This window comes from Anolis carolinensis, chromosome 2, assembly GCF_035594765.1.
Source record: "Anolis carolinensis isolate JA03-04 chromosome 2, rAnoCar3.1.pri, whole genome shotgun sequence".
NCBI classification, from domain to species: Eukaryota; Metazoa; Chordata; class Lepidosauria; order Squamata; family Dactyloidae; genus Anolis; species Anolis carolinensis.
Window position 1 is genome coordinate 75,957,617 of NC_085842.1, and position 18,187 is coordinate 75,975,803.

The 18,187-nt window shown below is 39.9% G+C and overlaps 1 protein-coding gene across 1 annotated transcript in view; it reads right to left on the reverse strand.

The window, feature by feature from the left end:
- Positions 1-13,546: 13,546 nt before the first annotated feature.
- The window catches only part of atp2b2 (ATPase plasma membrane Ca2+ transporting 2), a 352,745-nt gene continuing 348,104 nt past the window's right edge, over positions 13,547-18,187 (reverse strand). The window contains exon 23 of the mRNA XM_062970002.1: positions 13,547-14,206. Within this exon, the coding sequence (XP_062826072.1) occupies positions 14,195-14,206 (12 nt within the window). The 3' untranslated portion in view covers positions 13,547-14,194. The remainder of the gene's footprint in view (positions 14,207-18,187) is intronic.

Consider the following 18,187-nt stretch of genomic DNA (forward strand, 5'->3'; position numbering starts at 1 on the left):
CTCAATTCGCTTCTGACATGATAAATAAATAAACCCATTCAATATTTGTTTACAACATGTATATTTAGACCTTTAATATATTTGTTCTGAACTTATCACAAACTTCTTGAAACTACCATTGCTGTTGGTATTATTTTGTTTCCTCATTCTTGATTTATGTCAGTTTCACTATTTCCATAAAAAGTAATGATAATGGAGTCTTGGGTCAATGAATAAAGGTAAAGGTTCTCCCCTGACATTAAAAATGTTTCAATTCTCGTTTCTAAAGTAGGGGGTGCCGGCTCTTCGATATAGAAATTATTTCTTAATTTTTCACCCAAAATTTTCGGATATTTCCGAAAATTCGTAATGTTTCTAAAATGTTTCTAAAATGGCGGACACGCATGCGCAATTGCCAAAAAACAGGAAACCGGGGGGGACTTTTCTGGGGGTCTCCCGCCCTCATTTCTTGAGCTATTCTCATCAAATTTGGTACAGTGGGAGAACACATTCCACACTCTTTGCTCAACAAATTGCAGAATGTTTCCTGTCTCCTATGATTTTTGGCGAATTTTCATAACTTTTTATAATACACTATTTTTCAATATTTGAAGAAACCTGTTCCTGGTTTGAAAGTCTTATTTCCTGTTCAATTGGGTTCTTATCACTGTAAAAGACCCTCTTCTACTTGTGTAGACTTTGGATTAGAAATGCAGCACACGCCAAGCAATGCCTTGACAGGATTGGCAACGTCCTTTGGAAACTATAAATGCTGTGGACCCTCTATTGAATCAAATCAATGTCTGACTTTGTGATTGCAGAAATAAAACTCAGCCAAGGCTTGGGAATAGAAATGGAGCATGAGGGAAGCAATGCCTTGGCGGGTGCCCCACGTCCTTTGGAAACTATTTCTTCCAATGTACCCTTTAGGTTTGAAAACAATGTTTGTCTTTGTGATTGCTGCAATAACACTCAGCCCGGGGGCTTGGGATTACAAACGGAGCGGGAGGGAAGCAATGCACTTGCAGGAATGCAGACGTCCTTTGGAAACTATTATTTTCAAGTCCCCCCCCCTTTCAGGATTGCAAAGAAGGGCTGATGTGGTGATTGCTAAATTCCAAAAAAGAAAACAGAAAGGCAAAGGGACTCCCTCTGGAGTAGAAAAGTAAAGCACCCCAAGCTCTGCACTTGCAGGAACGCAGACGTCCTTTGGAAAATAAAAGTTCCCTAAAGCCACAGCAAGGACTCTGCCACAAGCCCCAAGCCAATTTCCCCCCCAAAAAACCCACAATATCGAACCAGCAACAACAGACAGACACTCTACCCCCTATAGCCAGAACAGTCACTTAGCCCTCTCTCCCCTAAGCAAGCAAGCAGCTTCCCAGCACGCGTGAACCACCCTCTCTCCTCGGTATCCTAGCCCAGAATGGCTTGGCTCAGTTGTGGAGGGGATTTTTATAGAGATCCTCCACGTGGACGCGGAGGACGCTAGCCCCCACCTTTTTCAGCCATCATGGAAGTCTCTGATTGGCCAGGGAGCGGTAGCCATGTTAGGCTGCGCTAGGCTCCCATTCATGTTAGGTTGCAGAAACAAAAAAAATTAAAAAAAAATTAAAAAATATTTTTAAAAAGATTTTGGAAGGAAAAAATTTAACGAAAATTTTAAGAAACAATTAGAGAATGGGCCAACGATGGTTCGAATTACAATGCCAGTTGCGCCCAGGGAAAACGTTTCAATACTCGTTTCAAAAAACGAGAACAATCCGAAATAATTACGAAACGAGAAACATAACGAAAATTTGGACAACCCTAGTAGACACCTCCTAGATCATGTGGCCAGCATGACTGCATGGAGCGCCGTTACCTTCCCGCAGAAACAGGATCTACTCACATTTGCATGTTTTCGAACTGCTAGGTTGGCAGAAGCTGGGCTAATAGCAGGAGCTCACTCCACTCCCTGATTCAAACTGACAACCTTTCGGTCAGCAAGTTCAGCAGTGCAGCGGTTTAACCTGCTGCGCTATCAGGGGCTCCATGGGTCAATGAATAGGCATGTCTATTTCCCACATCACACATTTCTGAACACAAACAGCACATTTTCTAAAGCCATTGAGATAGATATGCCATAGGTGTATAGGCTAGGGTATAATTCATGTGGGACAGGGGAGCAGAGACAAAAATTTAGTGGCAGAATGGCTGGACATCAGTCACCATAAAAGGATTTCCCTTCTAAGTTGAGCCCTTTAGTTGGCCTAATAAAAAATCTTGCAGTAATATAGATTTTTCCATTTTCTGTATGGCCAAGACAAGAAGAAAAAAATGCCTTTCTTGATCATGATTCTTTCTAACCGTCAGTAACAATGACTAGCAGCAGCTTTGCAAAATTTCAGTGAGGAAGGTTTCTAAGGCCTCCCTTGAGAGTAAACCTGGAATATTTGCAGGGAAAATCATGCTCTACCAGTGAACTACAGTCTCATCTTTCACCAAAAATCTTGATTCTGATTGGTTTTCTGTTGAGGGTGGAACTCCCACCCCTCTTAAATATGGGAAAGGAATAGATGACAGCAAAACTGCAAAATGGAATTCTGGCAAGAAAGAACATTTTTCTTCTATTCTTGCATATGAGGGGAAAACTAGACACGATGAATGAGATACATAAATACATCTATCTCTTTTTATACTCTTTTTGAAAATAGAAGCAACAAAGGAAGATTGTCTGTGTGCAAAATAGGAGGGAAGAATTGCTACAAAGAACATGGTCAGCCCTCCCTTCCCCCTCCATGGCATTTTCACTATGAAAGCTGGCCCTTGGTAGCAAAAGAAATGCACATGCAAGATTTTCCTTATGACACAATCTATCTTTTTATTTTCTTTTATAAGAAAATTATAGTTGGCTATAAAGGCAAATGGTCTGAATTAGAAATAGCAGGGAGGACTTGCAGTGAGACAAATTGTTAGCCTTTTCCTCCATGCCATTTTCATTAAATAAACCAACTCCAGTGCTGCTGTTTGCACCAGGAAGTGAAAACAAGCCATCCACACATTCACAATCTATGTGCCAAACCTTCCTTGTGATTGAATCCATCTCCCCCCCCCCTTTTTTTTTTCCTTTGTAGGAAAAATATAATTGGATCCTGGTGAGCAGAAATGCTTCTGCTACCTACGTAAATGGGATGAGGAGGCAAACATATAAACTGTACATAAGAATGTACAATAAGAGTGTGGATGATTGTTTAGTATTATTCTTGATGAAATCTGACAAGTTTATACAGTTTTATGTTCTCACTCTCAACTACTGTAAGTGTTACTACACAATTATTATTTATTTTTATTGGTTACCTTTGTATCCTACCTCAAGGAATTCAAGGCAGGATTGCTATTCTCACAACAGCCCATTGACACAATTGTTGAATGACATGTAAACAAATCTCACTGTTTCAACTAGTCTGCTCGAGTCTGTTTGATTAATTGATTGAATGAATTTATACCCCACCTTTCAGAAACTTAGAACAATATTAAATAGAACTATAATTTTATGAGTTAAAATGAACAGAATAACAATGTTATTAAAAGCCATGATTAAAATAGTCATTGCTAATAAAAGTTTAAAAAAATAGAATGCAGCATTTAAAAAATAGAACACTTCATACACCCTACTGCTATATAATTTAAAACTCAAAGGACTGTCTAAATTTTTTTTAAAGGTCTTCGCCTTCCAGCAAAAAGGGAGCAGGGAGGGGACCAACTGGATTTCCTGAGAAAGAGAGTTCCAGAGCCTGGGAGCAGTGGCAGAGAAGGCTCTCTCCTTGCATCCATCAAACATGCCCATGAAGGTGGTGGGGCCAAGAAAGTCCTCCCCTGAAAATCCTAAAGCTTGTGATGACTTGTATAGGGAGATACATTCTTACAGATAGTCTGATCCCAAGCTGTGCAGGGCTTTAAAGATCAAAAACCCATTTTGGATTGTGCGCAGGAACATGAAATTAATTGCATTACAACTTGGGGTGTGTGTGTGTGTGTGTGTGTGTGTGTGTGTGTATGTGAAAATGTCTCTTTGCGTGGCTTTCCCTGGTGTTACATTGTTAAGGAAGATGGAAAATTTACTCACCCCAACCACACAGAATTGCCTCCTTTCATTTCGAGCTCAACAGTCTTCTTCATTTCCCATCACACGGGTGTCTCCTCCCATGTCAAGGAGACCAGCACACTTTTAAAACACTTCCTTCAATGGGACCCACATGGTCTTTAAATCACTAATGGTGACAGAAGGTGCATGGAGAAGCATTAGCACATGAACACGTCATAAAACAGAGTGTAAATGGAGAAATCCACCCTATCCCAAGGAAAGGTGCCCATTTTTAAGTGCAGGGAGTGAAGTTGATTCTTGCCCATTTTTCAAATCCTCCCACTTCTACATGCTGTGGAGTTGGAATCCCATGGGCAGCCACTGGAAGCAGTCCTGCATCATTTGATGGGTTCTGTGAGAGTCCGTCTTTTGACCTCAAATCACCATAAAAAATTTCTGACCTGCCTATCTCTATAGATTGAAGTAGGAAACAACAGCAGATTAAAATACAGCAATGCATAACTCCATCAGTGAAAATAATATTAAATACATATCAAAACAGTCAATCTATATATATATGAAAGGGTAATGAAATTTCAGCCTAGGACAAAACAACAAAACTACACATCCCAGAAACACTAAACTTGACAGCACAACCCCTCATCCATGCCTCTACGTTCATACAACAAAAAGCTCCAGCTACTCCAGAAAACGGCCAGGCTTTGAGACTGCAAGGCTATTCACTGCTATTCCACCTGGCCTACAAAGGATTCCCATAAGCCACAGCAACGCGTGGCCAGGCAAAGCTAGTTCATACTATATAACAGGTATGGGCAAACTTCAGCCCTCCAGGTTTTTTTGAACTTCAACTTCCATAATTGTGGGATTTGAAGTCCAAAACACCAGGAGGGCCAAAATTTCCCTATGTCTACTATATAATGTACAAATCATCTGTGTAAGTCTGCCAGAAGAGACTGGTTTTTTCAACAGATTATTCCTGGATTTAGCAAGAGGGGGTGGCTGAAGGGAAAGTCCCTTGTGTTACAGTTGCAGGTCATGTCTCTGCTCATCCCCACATTCTCTGGCAATATGAAATATAAAAGTATGGAAATGGTCCTTTTGGGGGAGTAGCTGAAAAGGTAGAGTTATAGTATTTGTAACCTGCTTTCTCTCTATCAAGGGGACTCAAAGCGGCTACTGATGAGCTAATGCTAAGGTTTCCATTGTGCTGTCCCTATGTATGGTCTGAGACAGAACAGCAGGCCATGAAATATACATAAGTTAGATCCAGATGTTACATATCCAATCATATTACTTCCAAAACAAACTTGGATGTTAAAATGAGTCAAAGAGAACCAAACAAAAACAAAAAATCAGAAGTGATTATAATCAGTGTAACAGACAATGGTAAAGGACTTCCAAAGCTTTGTGGAGATCAGTAGATAAGGAGAGAAAGAACTGAATCTCAGATACCAAGATGATTGTCCTCACATGCACAGATTTTAAAGGTGTGCAACATTCTGAACATCATTTTGGATTTCAGACAATTTCGACTATTCAAAGACATGAACTGCCAAAATACAATGTGGGAAGGTCCCCTTTGAATCATTTACAAATCAAAACACAAGCCTACGAATCTTTTGGTTAAATTTGGACATTATGTTGATTCTGACTTTTTTTCAATGTAAGTTATTACTCTGTGGCCCCAGGGTGGGAGGGGGAGCAGGAGGAGGTGGGGACTGACTGGCATGATTGACAAGGGCAACTGCACGCAGTTTCTTCCCTCTTCAGCCAATCAGAAGAAGAAAGTGGATCACGCGGCTTTCTGCAAATCTGGTATATATAGCCTCACATAGATCATCCATGTTCTGTGGGTTGCATAGCGGTAGAGAGAAAACGTGTCCTTAATTAGTTTAGCTTCTTTCTGCCTACAGTGCCTGGCTGTTTAGGAGCACTACTCCAGCTAGCTTTTTGAGAATTCATTTTCTTTCAATATCTGTCCTCTTTATCCAACTTTCATTTTCCAAATTTTGTTAGGAAGGTGTGGGTGGGCTTGTATTTGGGGGCAGGGGTATGATTTTTTACCTGGCATTTTAAGTGTTTTTGTTTTATCTGAATCTTGCTTTTGAAAATTGAAAAAGTGTGGGATACATTAGAGATTAGCCACTTCCCTAGAGTCCCCATGGGGATAAAGATGGATTATTATTATTATTATTATTATTATTATTATTATTATTAAAAATAATAGTGGCAGTAGTAGCTATTAGCTGATTTCTCTGCAGCTGTTACCTACCTACAAACCTACCTTGCAGTTTTTCTGGCTTGTTTACATTGCAAGCTCCACCATGTTATGTCACTGTGGAAACATTCAAGCGGATAACTCTTTTGTTTTTTTAAGGACATTTTATTTGTAGAAACTTTTAGAAAATTCTTAAAAATCAGTGGATGACCAAAACATACTGAAACATGGAAGGTTTACAGTCATAAATGTCACCTTCAAGTGTGGTAAGCTTAATCCTGATAGCCATAAAAAAACCCAGAAAGACAAGTCTTGCAGGTTCCCCCATGGGCGCGAAAAGACCGAATCTTACCAAAATGATAAGAAAGCTACAGATTTCAAATTATGAATTGAAATGCCCATCCAAATCTTCCCAAATCTTCCTGAAATGAAATGGGGAAGGGAGAAAGATTCGAAATTCAAAACAAAACCAAAACTTATTTCTGCCGTTGTGCACACCTCTAACAGATTTTTTAGGGGTGGCGAAGTGTGGATGCATCCTCAATACTATTTTTGAAGCATTCATAAAACACATAAAATACACACCACCTACCTCCCCAAAATGATCATTTTATATCAAAAAAAGGTGTGAATTTCCATTCCCAGAAAAGTCTGGATACTTTAAGACCTTATTTTATTTTTTGGTCTTATGGGCAGAACATGTAATTGACCCTCCCTCTCATGAGCCCCAGGGCCGAAAATTGGTGCTCTGGATCTTCCAAAATGGGGCATCCCAAAGTACATCCTAAAGAGATAAGGCAAGGCCTGTCAATATCCTCGTTCCACAGGGACCTGAAGACCTGGTGGTTCTAGCAGGCCTTTGAAAATGATTAATCCTAATTACTACCCTGGCCCTTGGTTCGGACCCTGCTTGTACTTTTTCCACCTCCTGGCATTATTGCACTAGCCCAATCCCTTAACAACTTGAGATTGTGTATCCCAGGCCCTCTCCTGGCCACCAGTTAACACTTTACCCATGTCATGTGTTGCACTATCCCTGGCCCCAGCCTCTATCCCTGGTCCCAGCCTCTCGTAGCTGCTTAGAATCCTGTCCATTGACAATTGAATCTCACCCAATGGATTAGTACTGAACGGACCTAACTTAAAATGAATATGTTGTGCTGATAGTAATTGTGTCGATGCTTTTATTGTGGTTGTATTGTATGTTTCTTGTTCTGGTAATTGAATGTTTTACCTACAATGAAAACCACCCTGAGCCCCCTCTGGGAGATAGAGCAGTATACAAATACAGTTTTATTATTTATTATTATTACATGTTAAACAACACAAGGGATATGACAGAATTGTACAAGCCCCTATAAGCTGAAGGACACACTCTGAAAGTGCCCAGAAGTCACCAAGTAACACCCTGATATATTTGGGGACTGATATACCAAGTGCTCCCAAATCCCAGCATCATGTTGTATTATATACATATGATCTTGATCACCTCTATTCTTCCTACCACACTCTATCCACAGCATCAAGTATATTTTAGGATACATATGTGGATTGATTCCAGCAATCTGAAACATACTGCTCTAAATTAACCATTTTATCCTTCAACTGAACAGCAGATACCAACCATTTTAATATAACATTTGTGTCCAGATTTCTAGAATACCTACTGTTAAGTAACAGAATAAGCTTCAACAGTGCCATCTGTTGGGCATTGGTATACTTTCTGTAGATGCAAAATAAAATATTTATAGGGATGCAATATCTATAAATGCTGTTTAAATTGCTAATACATCTTTAAAATATGTATAAGATGTCTACAGCACAGTAATAAAATATCTGTGAATATTAATGTATTGCAGACATTACTGCAAAAAGTATTATTAGCATTTTAATTGGTATGTTTTAATATTATGAAAATGTCATATTTTGGATACTGTAGTAATACTGATATGAGTAATACTTATACAGTGCAACCACCAAATATGCTCCAACACCTCTCATGAATATCTGGAACCATGGATAATAAGGAAGTCTGTCCTTTGACTATACATGGACTGGAAGCATATCATAGAATTGTACTGGAGACCCCAGAGTGGTTCACAAACACTCCGAAGGGAAAGGATATTTGGGATCATGAGCAAGTGAAATTGTGGATATAGAATCCATGATAATGGGGTCATATTGTACTGTTATGAGAGTAAGGACCATTGGGTGGAGTGGGAGAAAGTGGGGGAAATTATAGGGAACCATTTTACCCCATCCTCTCTGTCCCCCTGTCTTTCCCTGTCTTGTGGGATGGCCAGCCATCCCACATTTTTACCACGTTGATGCCCATCCTTCCTTCGCTTTTTCCCATCTTAAAGCCGATTGGAGCCAGGTAAACCTGACTCCTAAAGATGAGTGTAGGGCTCCATTTCCATGTGCTGTGGAAACAGAATCCCATCAGAAGTGACCTCACGTCATGAGACGTGTTGTGAATGAGCCTTCTGGGGTCAACGATACTACTGATAGTAGCAGGAAGAGAAGAAAGACTCCTCGGGAGCAAGACTCATTTGAGGAGTTACAGAGAAAGAGGATTAGAGAGATATTTGAGGAATCAACAGATGAGGATTCATTTGAGGATTTTGAAGGGGAGGATGGGCTTGAAATGGACGTTGGGGATGTGGTACAGGCAGAAGAGGATGGCATGGACTGGACACGCGTTCCAGAGGGTTGTGATGGGTAGACTGGGCTCACTGGTAATGGGGACGCTGAGGAAACATGGGGTCCTTCAGGATCAGACCCAAGGTGGTCTAATTGGAGGAGTGGAGATAGTTCCACAGCTGCAGGTAGGTCTGGGCATCGGCAGGACGGTTCCAGCTCGGATGAGGAATGGGAGCAACCTGTGGGAAGGGCGGTGCCCGGCTCGAGTTCTGAAGACGAGTTGTAAATAAATTGAGGGCATTTGGCCATTGGGCCCTTGCGTGTGGCAAGGTGGTTGTTGGGCGCCATTGGGTTTCATGTTCGTGTTCCTGAAGACTGGCTTGGGACTGTGCAACCGACTTCGCCTCCATTGTTTTGGCTACTTGTGTCAACCCATTGATGAGGACTTTGTTGTGACGACTTCCCCTCTTGGACCTTGGACTGGACATCGTTTTGGCATTACTCTTTGCTCCCTATTCCGGCTTGGCTTCGTTCTCAACCCTGTAACTACTCTCCGTTACCGACCGTTCCTGACCCCTAAAGTAATGCTCCACTCCCAATTCCAGTTTGACTCCTGGTTCTGCAGTTAAGCTCCATTACTAGCCACTGGTTTGGTTTCTGACCCTGCAGTAACTCTTTGTCCTTCGTTACTTTGTTTCTGGTACCAATTTGTTTGCACTGTTTCCGGCGGCAAGGTTTGGCCCGGTTTGGGACATTGTTTGTTTTGAACCTTAAGACTCTATTTTGTAACCCAGTTGGGTTTCTGTTTATTTTGGACCCTTGGGAATTCGGCCCGCAGTTTGCTTTGCCTTCTTCAAGTCATCTTGCAATTTGAGCTGAATTTAAAAAGTTTTGTTTAATCCGTATTATATCTCTGGATAATCCGGATTATACTCCAGTTTGTTTGTTTTTTTGGAGTTTTTTCAGTTTAAATGTCTTTTTCACACTGAAGTTTAAGTGTTGCAAGCTCCTGTGTTTGTTTTATGAGCTTTTTTGAGTTGTTTATGCAATAAACTGTATTTCCATCCATTGGCTGGCGTCTGACCTTGACAAGACTCCTGTGTGGTTTAATTTTCGCAGTGCATGAAAACAATCCTACACCCACCTGATGATGAAGTTCTGATACTAGCTCTTTGAGGAGATAGCACTGTGCGGAATCATTTATTCATACAGTTAGAAGAGACCACAAGGGCACTGTGCTTCATATTTTGTGTTTATAACACAGTTGGGTAACTTCTTGATCCTAATGAGTAACTTTTTAAGGTTCTAAAACTGTTTCTAACCAAATAATAGCTCTCCCACCCAAGACCTATGTGAAAAAGGTCTTATAATGTAAGTGAGCTGTACGTCACTGGTGACATTGTGGAGTTGTTTTACTTCTGAGCTGTAAGTGACACAAATTGGTCTTTTATCACTTTTTATCAATATTCGTCCTGTATGTATTAGGGGTGCGCACAAATCTGTCTTACGATTAGAGATTTGAGAAAATTCGGCAGTCCAGCTGCCTAACCACCGGAAACAGATCGGGCAGGGGGCAGCCGAAGGCTTAGCCAGAACGGGCCACATGGTGCCAGATCATTTGGCTACATTTGGCTACATTCGGCTGCCCTGTGATTGACAAGAGCAGCTGCTCATGGCTTTTTCTCCATTAGCCCTGCCAAAGCCAATAAGAAGAAGAAAGTGGATCATTTGTCTTTTTTTGCAAAACTGGTCTTCCATTGAAGCAGATTTAAGGCATATTTTTAAGGCACCACTCTCCCTGAAATCACTTGCCCACAAAACCCTTCCACTGAAGCAGAGTTAAGGCATCAGTCTTAAGGCACCACTCTCTCTGAGGTCATTTGCCCTCAAGACTCTTCCACTGAAGTAGAATAAAGGCACACTTTTTAAACACTTATTTCAGTGGAAGCCACACTTCCTGAAGGAGAATTAGAAGACCACCCACAGAAATGCCCCATTTGGAAATTAAACGTGAAGACATCCTGTGTTTGTTCTTGGGGAAGTACTTTTTAGAGAGGAGCTTTACTAGTTCTCTCATCATCGGGTTGTTGTATGTCTTTTGGGCTGTGTGGCCATGTTCCAGAAGTATTCTCTCCTGACGTTTCGCCCACATCTATGGCAGGCATCCTCAGAGGTTGTGAGGTATGGATAAACTAAGTAAGGAAAGGAAAGAATATATATCTGTGTAGAGTCCAGGGTGTGGCAAGAGTCCTTTGTCACTGGGAAGCCAGCATTAATGTTTCAGTTTATCCATACCTCACAACCTCTGAGGATGCCTGCCATAGATGTGGGTGAAACGTCAGGAGAGAATACTTCTGGAACATGGCCACACAGCCCGAAAGACCCTGTGATCCCAGCCATGAAAGCCTTCGACAACACATCTCTCATCATCGCCAATTGGCCGAATCTTCCCATAATGTAAATGGAACCTCTGGCTGCTGATATTTTCCCCCTTTACCGGCAAATGGAACTGGAGGGGGCTAAAAACACCCCTAGTATGTATCAGGTTGTAGCTTGTAATATGGGTAATGATGTCTTAAAATGCCTCTAACAACAGAGGTTTATGGCCACCTCTCAGGAATGATATAGCTATAAACTACATGGTACTGAAGAAAACTTCCTAGTCTACAACCCACGAATCCTTTTCAGAATTTCCTATGGCATCTCCTTAGAGACAAAAAGATCTACTACTCTGTGCAAAGTGTAGAAGACTAAACGTTACATGTTTACGTAAAGCAAATGTATTTTATTAGCTCATATGAACTTACATGTATTTATTTTTCCACACAAAATGGGTAGGCACCTTGGATTCCATATTATGAAAAAGACAGGAAATAACTTAAACCCATTAACAAGTTTAGCTGTGTATTTCAAGTATAGTCTAGATCAGGGGTTCCCAAACTAAGGCCCGGGGGCCGGATGCGGCCCTCCAAGGTCATTTACCTGGCCCCCTCCCTCAGTTTTATAATATAATATTTTTATATCATTTTAAATAATATAATATATTGTATTTACATATAATATTGATAATAATATTATAATGTTATACAATACTAATAATAATACCATATAATAATATTAATTATATGTTATATATTACATATAATATTACAGTATAGTGGCATAGTTCAATATAGTAATATATAATGCTAATATTGTGCTATGCTAATAATACATTGTATGTACACACAGCTGCTCTGAGTCCCCTTCGGGGTGAGAAGGGTGGGATATAAATGTAGTAAATAAATGTGTAAATGAATAAATAAATAATTTTAGACTTAGGCTCACCCAAAGTCTGAAATGACTTGAAGGTACACAACAACAACAATCCAAATTAACTTGACTATCTCATTGGCCAGAAGCAGGCCCACACTTCCCATTGAAATCCTGATAGGTTTATGTTGGTTACAATTGTTTTCATTTTTAAATATATTGTTCTGTCATTGTTGTTGCTGTTTTGCTGTACAAATAAGACATGTGCAGTGTGCATAGGAATTTGTTCAGTTTTTTTTTTTCAAATGATAATTCGGCCCCTCAACAGTCTGAAGGATTGTGGACTGGCCCTCTGCTTTAAAAGTTTGAGGACCCCTGGTCTAGATCAAGGGAATATTATTAACCTTATAGGAGTTCTCCCTCTGTATGCTAGTTCTTTTTTGTTTTGATTGAATCTGCTTATACATAAGTTGTACCCAGACTTTTTCTTGAAATATGATGGATTTCTCTCCTTTGTTGGATTAAAAATGTAGCAATTGGAGAAAACAAAAACAGAACTAATACATTTATTTGCCCCAGGGGGGAAAACCTCTGAATAACATCTTTCAGATCTATTGATGCCTGGGGTAGAAACTACTAAATTACATGACACAAGATGTAGATGTGGCTGCCAACTAGGATGACTTAAAAAGAGGATTGAATAAATTCACCTGATCCAATATGGCTCCTCTTATGTTATGACACATGATGGAAGGTAGCCCCACATTCCATAGAAAAGGTGTAAGGGGTGAAAATGGTATACTTTGGGGTTTAATTGAAATGCATTGATTTCCTTTGAGAAAGTGACACCTTAAACTATTTGAGAAATTATTTCATTTTGAAATTATAAAAATTTTCATGGCCCTGGTTTTAAATCCCTGCATTCAAGATGTCACAATAGGATCATTCTGGAAAAGTTCATATGTATGCAAACACAGGTTGGGCATTCCTTTTCCAGAATTCTGAAATCTGAAATACTCCAAAATTTGCCAAGGTGGTGCTTTTGATGGTTTAAAAAATCCAAACATTGGATGCATTTACACTGTTGAACTAATGCAGTTTGACACCACTTGAACTGCTATGTCTCAATGATATGAAAACATGGGACTTGTAGTCTGGTGAGGCACCAGCATACAGGAGGCACAGAAGGCTAAAGTCCTCATAAAACTGCAACTTCCATGATTCCATAGTGTACCCCATGGAAGTTAAACTTGTGTCAAACTCATTAATTTTACAGTATAGATGCATCTTTTGTTTCATGCACAAAATTATTACAAATATTGTGCACACAATTACCCTTAGGCCATATGTCAAGAGTCAGATGCCAATTAACGAACAAAACAGAGTTTATTCAGGAGATAAGCCATAAACACAGAAGATATCTTGAAACACTTCACTATCAGTGTTTCAAGAGCAGTCCGAACAAAAATATAACTCAAAAGTATGTCTTAACAAGCCACGCTATTTATCCATGCAGGCATTCAAATAAAACTAAAAAGACGCTTCAGTTCAGCTTAGAAAACAAATTGAGTTGACTACTAAAAAATAGGCAAAATAAACAAGAACTTGAAACCTTCCAAAAGCTGCAATGAGTAGTTTAAATCCGGAACTCAAAGCAGGAAAAAACAAAGCTAAACAAACTAAGTGCAAAAGGCACTTTTTGGGTCCAAGCCCTTTCTGTAGCAGCCAGCCGGCTCTGTGGATTTAAAGGGACAGTTCCCAAAAGAAAACACCAAACTGGTCTGAAAACAAACAAACTAGAAATGCAGTAAACTGCTTCCACAGTGCAGATAAAGCCAAGAGCTCCAAGAGGAGGGTGAAGAGACGTCGTCAGGAGGATCCAAGGTCAGGTCAGGAGACAGCAGCGAAATCCGGAGGGCAAGCCAGTAGTCAAAAGCTGAGAGTAGTCGTCAATCAAAGGGCGAAGACAGAAGCAAGGTCAAATTCCAATCCAGGGTCCGAAGAGGGTGCAGTCATCAAAACCAGGTCTACGAAAAGGCACAAAGAGCCAAGCAACAATGGTAACAGCAGCTAGAAATAGTAATCAGAGTGCAGTCCAGGGAAACCCACACAGTTCCAGCCCTCCGTTGCAGAGCAATCCCAGATAACTTACATCAGAAGCACAGTCCCAGTCCAGTCTTCATGAATGCACAGAAATCCCAATGGCGCCTCAGCAACACCTTGCCACACGCAAAGTGAAGTGGCCAAACATTCCCATTTTATTCCCCTTCCTCTTGGGTGACCAAACACTCACACCCAAACACCAGGTGTCCCAGATCTTACTCAGAGTCCGAACTCCACACAGCTAGGGCTCGTGGATCAGGAGTGCTAATAGTTCGTCAGAGTCCCAATCATCCTGCCCATACTTAGCCCCATGAACACTTAAAGAACCATCCTCCCTTCTCCAAGCATCCCAAGTGGGATCTGCTCCTGAAGACACCCCAGGTTCAGTAGTATCCATAGGCCCCAAATCCCCAGACATCTCCGGTGGCTGTGCCCATTCAGTGCCCACTTCCCCAGCCACCACCTGTTCCCCAACATCCATTTCTTCCCCAAACTCCCCATCTGAATCTTCCTCAGAAGATTCCCCATTGAGCTCTCTAATCTGTTTCCTGCGCAACTCCTCCAATGAACCCTCATCACGAGGGTTTTTTCTTCCTCTTCTAATCCCATCACCATCAACCATAATCCCCGAAGGCGCAGTCACAATACTATATATATAAGGTGTGCATAAAAGATAAATTAAGACATCTTTAGATTTGTGCCCCCATCTTCAAGATATTTCATTATGTACATATATGCAAATACAGATATTCCAAAATCTGAATAAATCTAAAATCCAAAACACTTCTGGTCCCAAGCATTTGGAAACGTGATACTCAACCTGTAGTTTGGTGTGATCTTGTGTCAAGTGTAACTGTACCTTAATGGCTATAAAACCAGATCACATCCCTCCTGTTTTGACTTGAAAACAGCCCATTAGAATACTAAACATTAGAACAGAATGGTAGTAAGAAGCAGAAATGACTAGCATCATGCTGGTGTTTAACATTCCCCCCCCCCCCCCCCCTTGTTATAGGCTTTTTAAAACTCATGTTTTTCTTCCCTTTCTACACTTGAACGCTCACTTTATTATCTAGAAAATGGGTTTCTCAGCAGGAAAGTGTTGGCAACTGAATAGGTGCTTGGCGTAGCAAGCTTATGTTGTTGAATCCAAGTATCTAGGTAGAATAGGACTGGATATTCCCATTTAAAAGTTCATTAACTGTATGACCCTTTTGACCTATGGGAAGATAAAAGCATTCATGTAAGTCATACAGGAAAGATAGACCACCAAGGATGTTATTACATCAGCTTATCAGTGTGAATGGGTTATAAAAACAGAAATCAGCATACTGTTGTGGAGCTAAAAGGGGCCGTGTGAGCTAAGCTACAAACCTACTGAAGAAGTCATTAATATTCCCTCAACACTTGACGGGAAGGCACATTACTATGCATGCAGCTTTGTCTGCTGAGCTACAGTACAGAGAGTACCCACTGCCCAACATGTACAGCCCCTGCTCTATTCCCAGAAGAGCAGTTTTCTACAGTGTTTATCAACTTTCGCAAGAAAGTAGATCATAATGATTTTGATTTAGGTGTTTAATAAAACCTGAATGAAAGGATACTGCTGGAGTTCTCTAAGAGGTTTGTAAAGATATAAATTCAAACCAAGTTGTTCTTTTTCCACTCAGTTATGTGGGACAAAACACTGTGAACTTTCTTAGAGCAAAGTTCACAGTGTTACTTTCTTAGAGCAAAACCATCAAAGAATCATGCCACCATAGTACCTTGTAACGGGCTGAAACAATTACTGTTTTGTATGAAATTTTTTAGCAATGCCTTTCCTTTTGATGGTTTTATGTCAATCCACCACTACCCTTTAGACTACCTCCACTCTCAGATCATTCTGATGTGCCCATAGCAATGTTGCCATATAGCTGAGCTTGATTACTAGCATATTATTGCAAATCACCCTTTTCACTTTGTGTTCCCTATCAAGCAGGATAATGCATGTCAGTGACATCTAATCAAGTCCCAAAGAAGCAGTAGTGATCAGAGGAGGAAAATTAAACAGCACAAAAGCAGCAGCTGGGGGAAGATAGTAGGTAGATTTTATTTTCTTTAAATAGTACATATTTATAATGATTTCCACAGGAAGCATGAATATAACTGCACTACTAAAGTGCTACCTGAAACTATCAAAGGAAGAATAGTTTGTTCAGTTCAGTTTTTACTCATTCTGATTAATAAGATGCAATCCTTTTGATTTTCCTTACAGAATACAAAACTAAATAAATCATTTGCCACTGTAGATCATTTTAAAAATAATTTCTCTCTTTGTCTTCATTCCTCTGTATTTGGTTTTTCTCTTGATATAGTTAATTTACAGACTGAAACAAGTCCCTACTGAAGAGATGTAAAGGAGATTGAACAATTAAATAAAAGGGAGTTTTTTGTTCCTTTCTTGTTAATGCAACATAACTGTCCTCATGGGAAGTCTGTTTAAGTCTGAAGAGATAGCATCCCAGGTTTGTGGAGGCTCTCTATGGGATTATTAATCTTCAACAAGGGGCTCCCCCGTCATCTATTTTACAAAGTCTAAATATGACCATACACATATAGATTACAATCAAATACACTGTTCGTAGCAATAATATTAAACAGCATGATTCCCACTATGGCACTAACTTTCATGATAGTGGGATTGTATGCTCCTGTGAGGCAAAAAGCTATTTTTTGGTAGCAGAGCTGGTGGAAGCTCAGATAGGCTTTTGCTTTTGTGCCAACAGCTACTGGCAGCAGCAGTAGAAAGTGTGAGTGGAAAGCAGACAATGTTAAACCACTTCTGAAACCTTCTACCTTGAAAACATTATGGGACTATACAAAATGAAACAAAAGAGAGAACCAGAAGTTGAAACTCCCAGGTTGGATGGAACTCAACTAGCTGCTGGAGAGGACAACCATGAAAAGCACTGTAGCTGGTGTTGTGATCAAAGTTGAAAGTTTGAAGCTGTAAAATACATATTATAGGAAAATGGAATGTGAGAAACATGAATTAAGTTAAGTGAAACATTTTAAAATAAGAAATGGAACATATCAACATTGCAATACCCATGGTGAGAGAACTAAACTGGACAGCAATGGGATGTTTTGAGTCAGGTAATTATTCATACAATTAAAATCTAAGGGAAAATTGGCTGATATCAATAGCAAATAGATGTAGCAAATGTAGTCAAGGGATTTATTAATTACTGAGACAACCATATCAATAAAACATAAGGGGAAACCAATCAATATAATCCAGGTTTTTGCTCCAAATAAAGAGGAAGAAATTGAAGAAATTGAAAGATTATATGCTGGCATCAAGGAAGAAATGGATGACATACAAAAATAGGACATAGGTGATTGAAAACAGACCAGAAACAAGCACTAGTATTAAGTATTAAGAAATGAAGCAGGAGGTTACAGTCTGAATTTTGAGAAGCTAACAGTTTGTTCATCACAAAAATGATTTTTCAGGTAACCAAATAATTGATTTTATACAAGGATATTATCTAATGATCAAAATAGAATTAGATGGACTGCATAATTGGAAACAGAAATGGAGAAGCTCCATTCTCTGTAAAAGCAAGATCAAGAACAGATTGTGGCACAAACCATGAACTGTTCCTTATTAGAGTAAAGCTAAGTAAACCAACAATTGTGCTAAAATACAACATACATAGCATCTGTTTAGAATGTTAAAATATTGCAAAAAACAGATGTGTATTATTAAGGCTAATAGACAGGAAGCTAGAAGAACTCTGAACTGAAGTCTGGGACATTGAAAGAAAAAAATACAAAATAAATAAATAAATACCCAATATCTCTAGCCAAAAGGAAAGAGACGCCTCACTGCAGTTCTCAAGCAGAGGAGTAGCAAAAGT